Source organism: Lygodium microphyllum, chromosome 12, assembly GCF_053477565.2.
Source record: "Lygodium microphyllum isolate KBCC chromosome 12, Lygodium_microphyllum_v1.1.10, whole genome shotgun sequence".
Classification (NCBI taxonomy): Eukaryota; Viridiplantae; Streptophyta; class Polypodiopsida; order Schizaeales; family Lygodiaceae; genus Lygodium; species Lygodium microphyllum.
In genome coordinates, this window is record NC_141146.1 from 144,832,019 (window position 1) to 144,842,078 (window position 10,060).

The 10,060-nt window shown below is 41.4% G+C and overlaps 1 protein-coding gene across 2 annotated transcripts in view; it reads right to left on the bottom strand.

Annotated features, from left to right (window-relative positions):
* LOC148028400 (Major facilitator superfamily protein) overlaps positions 1-8,876 on the bottom strand; it is a 34,195-nt gene extending 25,319 nt beyond the window's left edge. For both annotated transcript variants that reach the window (XR_015692724.1, XM_087690214.1), the window contains exons 1-9: positions 8,570-8,876; positions 7,687-7,807; positions 7,537-7,604; positions 7,289-7,421; positions 7,057-7,156; positions 6,850-6,962; positions 6,680-6,773; positions 6,409-6,562; positions 6,087-6,233 (exon numbers count right to left, since the gene is read on the bottom strand). Coding sequence is in view for 1 of the 2 variants with exons in the window: in XM_087690214.1 (XP_087546340.1) it covers positions 6,087-6,233; positions 6,409-6,562; positions 6,680-6,773; positions 6,850-6,962; positions 7,057-7,156; positions 7,289-7,421; positions 7,537-7,604; positions 7,687-7,807; positions 8,570-8,663 (1,024 nt within the window). In the remaining variant the exon portion in view is untranslated. The remainder of the gene's footprint in view (positions 1-6,086; positions 6,234-6,408; positions 6,563-6,679; positions 6,774-6,849; positions 6,963-7,056; positions 7,157-7,288; positions 7,422-7,536; positions 7,605-7,686; positions 7,808-8,569) is intronic.
* Positions 8,877-10,060: the final 1,184 nt, after the last annotated feature.

A 10,060-nucleotide genomic window follows, 5' to 3' on the forward strand; every position in this document is an offset into this window, starting at 1 on the left:
CCACTAAAACACATGAAATGATAGACATATAGAATATAATAAGATATTAGAGCTTGTAATGTCCCCTTTTGACTTCAACTGAGACTCAGAGGCAGGGGATGATTGTGCATGACATAAATGACTGCTAACAAACTTGCACTGAGGGTTACCCACTCTTGTTGGTATAGTTGCAACTTCTGCGTTGAGTGCATTCAGGATCGTTGTGATGTGTATTCATCTCAATGAGTTTGTTTCGTGTTCTCAAGTTACACAAAAATGTAGCGAGTCCCATCCCATGTTTTGAGCCACTAAGATTAGAGGCATAACACAACATTATCATATATTAATGTTTAATTTTCTTCTTCAAAATAGCCCAAAAAAGACTTCTTTGTGAAACGTGCATTATATTAATTTTGAAGGACAAATGGCCAAAATCCCCCTATAGAAGTAATTATTGTGGCCATTTGTCCCTCTTATCTTGATAATTATCATTATGAACCACTCCTCTCTTCGATCATTCCACCTCTCCTCATGGGTCATCTCTCTCTTGTTGCCCATGCTCCTTGAGGTGTTACTTCCTTGCAACTAGTGCTACTGCCCTGCTGTCCAGCTTGCTATTAGCTTGGTGTTTGCTACCTCTCTACTTGGAGGTTATTGTTAGAGTGCAATGATGTGGAAGTGTGGGACCAAGACTGAGAGAGTAGGGTGAACACAGAGAGGAGAGAGAGAGAAAGAGATAGAAGAACAAGAAGATCTGTTGTATGGAGTATGCCGAATAAAAAGGAATGCAGATATGTACACGGGCGTAGTCTGTATGTCTGCGTATCTCAACCTCGACAATGTCTCCTTGTTGTACACCTCGAAGTCTGCTGCAATCTGCCTGATCTCTACCCTAAAATGTGCAACTGCAAGTGTTAGAGAGTGTGCTAGTGTCAGGCTATTTATAGCCTGCTGAAAATTCCAAAAAACTGTCAAGTCGGTTGCATTAAATGTAGTTGACCGTATTGCAAACTGGCCGACCTTCACCCTTCACCCGCAGTTTGTGTTTTTGTGTTTTTGTATTTCTGCATTTTGTGTTTAGGGTTTGCGTTAAGAGTTTGCAGCCCCAAAAAGGGGGCGCCATCCTAGACTGACGGTGCCTATTTATAGGCCACTCTCTCATTCATTCCTCACGGTTGATTCATTCAGTCTGTCACCTCTTCTCTCCAGCCTCTCTACTACCCTCACATCCCTTCAGGAGGACATTGAGGTTCGTGGTTCGTGGCTGTCTTCATCATCTTCCTTGTGCTACGGCACCCTTGTTCCCTTGTATCACATTCACTCCATGATTCAAAACTTCATTATTCCATTCATCAGAGTTTCTTCCCTCTTTTCTTCGTTCTCCATGTTTGCCGAGTTCACTCCGTGTTCCTCCGTGCAAACCCTATTGTCTCGCTAGTACGTCATCTTTTGACAACTTATAGCGCTCAAACAATGTTTTGAAGGCAGAACTAAAAACATTCCCACTAGCCTGAGCAGAAGCCATTGGATTTACTGGACTGGGAAGGACTATGCTCACAAACGGCACACACGCCACAGAAGCCTTAAACCGAGTAAACCTTATAACGTCACTTACAACCTGGCTTATCATCGGCAAGAAAGGATCGTAAAATGGACTCTAATACCAACAGCACAGAGATCGTAAGGGTAGGTGAAGAAATTGGTGAGGTTAATAAACTGTATGAAGGAGTAAAAGCTTATGAAAGTGGTGTGAGTGCAATAAGAGGGTGGGAGAGATGGGATTTTGAAAATTACTAATAAGCACCATACCATTAATCAACCTATTTTTGGCATGTTCAACTATTTATAGTTGATCTCCAATGGCTAGTCACATGATTCTTTTCCAAATTCAGCACACTCCAACATTCGGTGTCTCTTCTCCAATATCCAGTTCTTCCTTTCATTGTCCACCTGATCCAATGCCCTCACTAATCCTTTGGGCTGTGTGCAAGGACTGATCAATCCGCTTTGTATTCAGCATTCTATTGGAGTTTAGTGCAGATTTTCTTCTTCCGTTCTCTTCTTCTTGCAATCTTTTGCTTCCCTCGTCTCTCCATGTTCGTGTTCTTTCTTTTCACACTACGACAATATTAAGGGTAGGTGAAGAAATTGGTGAGGTTAATGGACTATATGAAGGAGCAAAAGCTTATGAAAGCGGTGTTCGAGCAATAAGAGGGTGGGAAAAATGGGGTTTTGAAAATTACTAATAAGCACCATACCATTAATCACTAGGATAAGTAGAATGTTGACCATGAGAGATACCCAATCTAATCTTCAATTACCTCTTTTATAGTTTACAGAATGTTGTGCATCAAAATCAATCCATGGTAACCTACTCTTGTAGAGGCATGTTGTCATGAAGAGAACCTAAGAGGGAAGAGAAAGAGGAGAGAGAAGACTACAAGAAAGAGAGAAGAGTGCAGAGGAGAGAGAAATTCCAATCAAGGAGAGAAAGACAAGAAAGTAGAAAAGAGATGGCTGGCAGCCATGAAAGGACAAAAAGAGAAAGATGAAACAAGAAAAGACACTTGTACTAATGTCAAAATTGGATACAAAACTAATTACAAAATGATTGGTACCTTCACCTTTTATACATGCCCCTATGTACCCTACTTTTCATCTCTTACATTCCATCCCCACTCAAAAGAAATTTTTGTCCTCAAAAACATTGGTGGACTGTTTACAATGGCTAAATGTAAAAGGAATCAGAGTACAACACTGTCACAAGTGGCTCCAAAAATAGGAAAAGCACTAATATGTACTAAGTAATGGATAGAATCGGAAGTAGAAAAGCAAATAAACCAAATGGACATCCATTTGAAATGATAAAACTGAAAACTAAATCACCATAACTCCAAGAAAAGACATCTGTAAACAATAGGCAACTTGGTGTCTACTACAAACCCTGCTATAGTAAATTTGAGATATCTTTTGATAGGCACATCCAAATTACTAAGTGTGCTATGAGTCAAAAGAAAGCTCATCGGATATACTTTCAGCCCATATAGGTATTGCTCCTCTATAGTCAAATCAGAATTGAAACTGAGCCAAAACAGTAAGCTATCCATAAACTGTCTGCAGCAGAATAAGAGATAAAATGACTAGTTTTCAGCGAATAAACCTTTGAAAGATAGCCTCCTAGATCAAAAGGTATACCATCATAATAATGATCAAGAGGAGAAAAATTGTCATCAAACTCATAATCTTGACGACCCAGGTCAAATGGGTAGGAAGAAAGATCCCCATAATCATCATCATAAGCATATCCATCATCTATCATATTATAGCCATCATGAATCTCATGTACATCCTCATTATCACCATACCATTCATCAAAATCATTATCCAAGTTTTCATAACCATGATCATATGCATCCGACTCCTCTTCTAGTTGATGTAGTTCCTGATTGAGAGTGAGCTTATTTCATCCTGGCTTTGTACAAAGTATACTTGCTGTCCATGATTTAATTCTGCAGATTTAGACATAAGACCAGCATCAAATGTTCCAAAGAAGTAACCACATCTTGTAGAGTAGGCTGAGCACTATCCTTAAAGTGATTGCACCAAGTAGCAATCAATGCAAGCATTTTCTTTTTCCATGCAATATGCAGTTAGCATCAATCTCAGCAAAGAGAGTGGAAAGCAATACCAATGCATATTCTAACTGTGGGTATAAGATGACTACTTAAGCAATGATACCAACCAACGTAATACATTTCCGCCTTGAAAAGATTGTAAAAGAGTAGTACCACTACTGCAAAAATACTTCATTGATGCCCACAAATCAGCTTGAAGCTCCAATTTTTCCATGGTTAGTAATCCCAACAACATGCGTTTAGCTTCAACATTACATGTACATCCTTGTAAGATATTGTTATCATAAAGATTGATAAGAGCTTGCATTACACCTTGCTGAACCAATTGAGAGGTATGCGGTCGCAACCAATGGATAAGTATTTGCTCAACCAAACGCACATCTATTACTTCCAATTCCATTTGAGAGTCATCATAAGCCATAAAAGCATGTGCCAAAGTACCCATAATGTCTACCAAAGGAATATCCAAAACACCACTAGACTAACAAATAAACTCATAAATATATCATGATGAATAACTCAATACACTGTCAAATGGAGATACAATGTAAGTTCACAGAGGTGAGGCTGTCCAACAGCCAATGACTCTCCATGGAACGGACTGAATGAGAAGGATGGAGTGTATCATACTCCTAAGAGATCCCAAGGCAACAAATCACTACCAATACTCAAAATGAGACTTGGGTGCAAGACTGTTGTACGATGGCTGAGAAAGCAACAGACATAGCATTGGGCACTTCACAGTGTACTGTGATTGATGCTAATAAGCTCTACCAGCGGTTTCAGTGCTGGACACGTCACAAGTGCCGTAAATGATGATGGTTACAGCTGTAGATGGTGGCATTGAAACATTCCCCTAGAATCCAACCTGCACACGAGACACAACACAAGCGATGTCCACAAACATAACAGGCATCCTGTGGAGTTGATGTGACAGGCACTAGATTCAATTGGACTATTTAAATGACCTCGACTAAGCAAAAACGAATCTATTTTGGCATATCAAACCCTAGGTACCTACTTAAAACCATTTAAAACTTCTTTGATTTGCATACCTTATGCTCATTGCCAAGGGGCATGCAGAACCAAACATGTACCTCCTTTAAGAGACCACCATGCAAAAATGCAATTCTAACATCCAACTGATGGATATTCTTTTATGCGTAGCTCTTGGTGACAAGATGAGATTTGTACCTATGAATGGCATTGTTTCCCTTCTTTTAATCTTGTAGTCTCACTTTATGCATTCACATGTGGCAAATCAACCAAGTCCCTTGTGTCAATTCTCATCTAAGCATAGCTTGCATCTGTTCCACCCCGTTAATGTCACATGCATCCTTAGACTCATCATCACTAAGCATGCTTGTTGCTCAAACATAATCCAAAAGACAGGCATCCTCATGATCTCATGCTTCTAAACGAGTACAGCTTGAAAGTGGAGCATCAAGCATGCTTGTTGCCCAAACATAATCCAAAAGACATGTATCCTCATGATCTCATGCTTCTAAACAAGTATGGCTTGAAAGTGGAGTATCAAGTTTGCTATCCTGAAAGTGGAGCATCAAGTTTGCTGTCCTGAAATGTAGCTAACAACCACCTACAAACTTGACTTGCTGTTGAATGGTTGTTCTCTCATCGGCAACACTTTGCTCAACTCCTTGCTATGTACCGGGTCTTACCATAGGCTGATCTAAGGCATCCAGTATAAGCATGATTTGCTGTAATTGCCGATTTCCAGTGGGAAACTCAGTTCCCAAATCAACTGAAATGGGCAGCATCCTCTCAAATGTATCAAATGAACCTGATATTGTTCAAAAACACCAAGAGGTAATTCTAGTCTTTTTATGAAAAATGGCATCCTTGCTAGTGAAAACCTTTCTAGTGGGAGGCAAGGTCATATAAAGGCCACGTCCCTTGCTTTAGCCCACAAAAATGCAATTTTCTGCCTTACTCTCAAACTTGCCCTGCAATTACTTGCAGACATAAGATTAGGCTACACAATCAAAAAAGCAGAACTAACTGACAAATGGTTTCTTACCATGCCAGGTTTGCTATTGTGCCATCACCTTTCTTAGACACCTATTCACAAATATGATTTGAGCACATGATTGCTTCCATCCAAAATTTATGAAGCATACATAGCCTAGATTTTAATCCAAGCACTGAGCAGAAGGAACATTGCTCACAAAAAGATGGCATTGGATTAAGATAAGCATAATCAACCTTTGTAAAAGAGTCTAAAAGGGTGTGTCTACTTGTGGTGCTCTCATTCTCATAACCTCTCTTACTTCATGACCTCGTATCCAGGATTCATAGGGTACCGTTTGCAATTTGAACATCAAAAACCATTCTTTATAAAGCTCACTTGTGCAAATCTAACATCCAGTACTATGAAAAGTATTATATTACCGATCAATTTGTTCTTGCAGTCAAAATCAAAAGTCTAATGATGACAAGTAGCAAGGTACATACCAAACAGATTCACAACTCCAACAGATACACTGGCAACTAGGTCTGAGGTGATTCCAGCATTCCTAAAGACTGTGGAAGAGAAATAGAAAACTGCATTGATTCCTGCTAGTTGCTGGAACGCAAATAATGCTGCTCCTATCAATACAACTGAAAGGCCAACAAGACATCAAAGACTACACTGTTAGCATCTAGAAAGCCAAAAAATGTTTATGGCATGTTGTATAACATTTCCATAATGTCAGAAACATTTCTATTCTCCAATTGAGCATTTGTTGAAGATAAACTTTGTTGTCTAAATGTAATGGTGGTGCAGCACACATACCTTTTCTATATGGATCGTTAAATAGCTCTGTGAATGATGCTTGCTCGCTTTCTTCATGTCTCTCACTACGAATCAACTCGGTTAATGCTGATTTCACATGAGCAGGACCCCATAACCTTTCAATTTCATGTTCAGCTTCGTGCCACAATGATTTCTGGGACTCCAATGCAGTCAGCAAGACATATTAGAGCAACATCATAGGGAACTATTTAGCTTGGACAAAAGAATAGCTAGAATGTGAGTGTCAAATGATCAAGCTAAGAGATTAGACCTTGAAAAGCCACCGTGGGCTCTCAGAGCAGAATTCCATTCCAAAAGCCAATAAAACAGAAGGAATTAAGGATAACAAGAAGCATGTCCTCCACCTGAAATTCCACACATTCCCACGGGAATGATCCTTACAGTCAATGTTTCATCCACTTTCTCATTCAAATAACTCACCAGCCAGGAATAGTTGCAACCGGAAGACCAGCAACCAAGGATGCTAAAATGCCGACACAAGTAGCAATTTGGCAGAGGCTGCCATAGGTGCCTCTTACAGCTGTTGGAGAAATCTGCAGATGTCAAACAACATCATGAAAATAAGAAGCACACCATTGTTTAAAGAGCAGACAACTCTGATATTGCTACTATATAATGCCATCATACCTCCGAAACGTAAAGTGCTGTCACAGGCCCTCCAATGCCAAGTCCTAAACCAACTAAGAAGCGACCTAGGAGCATTACTCCCAAACTTCTAGCTAATGCACTGCACAACAGGAAGATCCAGGGAGTCTGATGACTATCTTATTACTTAATTGATAATACTCGATGGAAAGCACAGTTGCCATAAACAATTTGAGAAGGAAGTACAGCTTGCAGCATAGTTCAAGTTGCTGACCTTGCACATGCTCCTAGTATCATAGGAACTGTACTCAGCTGAAAGGAACGGCGACGTCCAAAACCATCTGCAATCATTCCACTAACCGCACATCCAAAGAAAGCCCCAAATAGGCATGTGCTTACAACCCATCCTGCAATGCAATGCAACCAAGATGAGATATTCCGGGAACTGTCAACAGTTAGGGCGCCTTTCCCGATGGAACCACGGCCTCTGGAGCTGGTTGCATTGGACACTTGGTCCCTCACCTTGTGCAAGCACATTTTCTGCAAACCCCAGATCTTGGGCTATAGATTGCAGGGGCACATTCACAACCCTGTACATCAGAAACAATGTGCTTAGATTTCTAGCTTGCAGTACAGTCAGCTGAATAATGGGAGGACAAACAAGATACTTACCCTATATGATAGCCAAACAACACTGCAGAGAGAATAGCCACAGAGACATGAGGCAAGGAACGGTGCCATGGTGGAGATACGGCAGGGTAATCAACCAGAGGATCGAAAGGAAATGCCATCCCTGTGCCATAAACAGCAACACAAATATCCATCAAAACAGGTAAAGCTTATTTAAAAAGCTTCCAGCTCAGAAATGAGATTGGTGAGTGTGATCAACATGAAAGGTGCATTTATTCTCCTATGTCGCTCAATAGCATCTGGCCTGAAAGCCTGCACTATATTCAAACAGAATTGGAGACTTTCTCTACCATTGCTGCCATAGGGCCGTCTATGACCACATCTTGTGCATATAAGTCTACACTCTTGCACCAATACAACAAATTCAAACGGCATTTTTTTGGCCGCACATCCATGCCACCCAAAACCCTGCCCAGATGTGGAGATTTTCTCTGCCATCGATGCCACAGGGCCATCTATGACCGTATCTTGTGCCTATAAGTCTACATTATCACGCCAAGACAACAAATTCGAACTGCATTCTTTTGGCCCGGCAACAATGCCAACCTAAACCCTGCCTAGATGCGGAGGTTTTCTCTGCCATAAACCCATCGATAACCACATCTTGGGCATATATAAGTCTACACTATCGCGCCGATGAATCGAAGACTGAAAGCACAAGTGTCCCCACATAAGAAATGCGATTCTGCATGAAGATGACTCGCTAGCAAAAATTGAACACTTGCCACGATTCCAACCATCGCCAAGACAGGAAGAGAGAATCAACCCAGAGGCAGGAGTCCAACGAGCATTGTCTGACGAACTAGGGCTGGGGTTGAGTGCATTGATGTGACCCATGCAAGAAAGAGATCTGAGATGAGCTTACCGTCGGAGAGAGGCTGCTGATCGTCGCGAGACTCACGAGAGGGAAGGCGCTTGTACATGGCGGGAGGGTTGTCGGGCATTAGGGCTGATGGCATGGACAGAAGGAAGGCGAGGGGGGGGTGTGTATGTATGGGTGTGGGCTAGTGACCGAAGGAAGAAAAGACGAGCAGACAGGAGGGGAGCCCTTTATAGTTATAACAAGAAGGGAGCAGAGAAGAAGAGTGAACTTGTAACGTCGGGGACCTGCGCCCTGTCTGCGTCACCATCCCTCTCTCTCGAAGTATTGGTCCGCTCTCCCTCTTTTTTTTTTTCGTAAATGTCCGCTCTCCCTCTCTCTCTCTCTCTCTCTCTCTCTCTCACAAAAGGAGACGACCGCACTTCATGCCATGGCCACCCCTCTGCGTGACACGTGTCCCGAACCCGGACGTCCCAATGTCCCTTTAGTCTTCTTTTTAACCCCCCCTTGTTCCTTTAACTACGCCCGGTGCCTTTGAGACCGCTGTTCACGCCATCATATATATCAGCTTTTCTCGTGGGAGATTCCTTTCAGCCACATGGGGTATGATAGCCCAAGGACACGCACAAGCAAACTTGCTTGCACATGCCATCAACTAGTCAGTCTCATGGCCATGCACCGGTGAATAGTGTGCCCTCACAGTTACTTGGCCAAGCAAGGAGAGAGATTAGGTGAGAGAGAGTCTATGTCTACGAAAAGATGCAGTCGTTAACAACTTGCTTCATGCGATGCCTGTTTTACTTGCAAACGTCCTTGGAGTTGTTCTCGTAAGGGTTTCAAATCCCAAATAGTCATTCTCTTTGAGGTCTCTAGTTTTGTGTTTGCAAATATCTCCACATTGGGGGTTTTAACAATCCCCCTCATAAAAACATTTAGAAAGACACCTCTTCTCTTTTTAAAAATGTAGGATTGTTTTATGAGAAAATTGAAAACCAACCCAAGTGGCCTAGAGTAGTTTTTTGTTTCGTTGATAATATACCTAGATTTCTATGTAGCTTAAGACTTACTCTAGATGAATGAAAGGTATTTCAAAAGCTGTCACATGAATGGTAATCCTCCCTCTTGACATGGTGCCATATGAGAGCCAAATAGTATTTGAATTATTTGAGCTTATAAAGCCCTAATAAAAAAATTAGTGACATCCTATTTGATGTAGTATGAGGTTTAAGTGATGAAGAGAAGTGGAGAGATACAAGCAATGTGCTACCAAGGGCAAAACCATGTACATCAACAGAGCCCAAGCTAATCAATTTGAAGATATGGTTTGAGGAATGATACACTAGCCTCCACAAATGTATGGTTGCATTGAGTGCTGTTCGAAGGGAACAAAGCACTATGGAAAGCTTTAAATATTGGATAGATGCACTAGAAGGAGAGACAGTAGAAACTTTTAACCCTTTTTTTGGGTAGAAGCTAATAGACACACTATTCTATTGGCACTTGCCTTAGGAGATGCTGATGCCAGGAGGCATATTA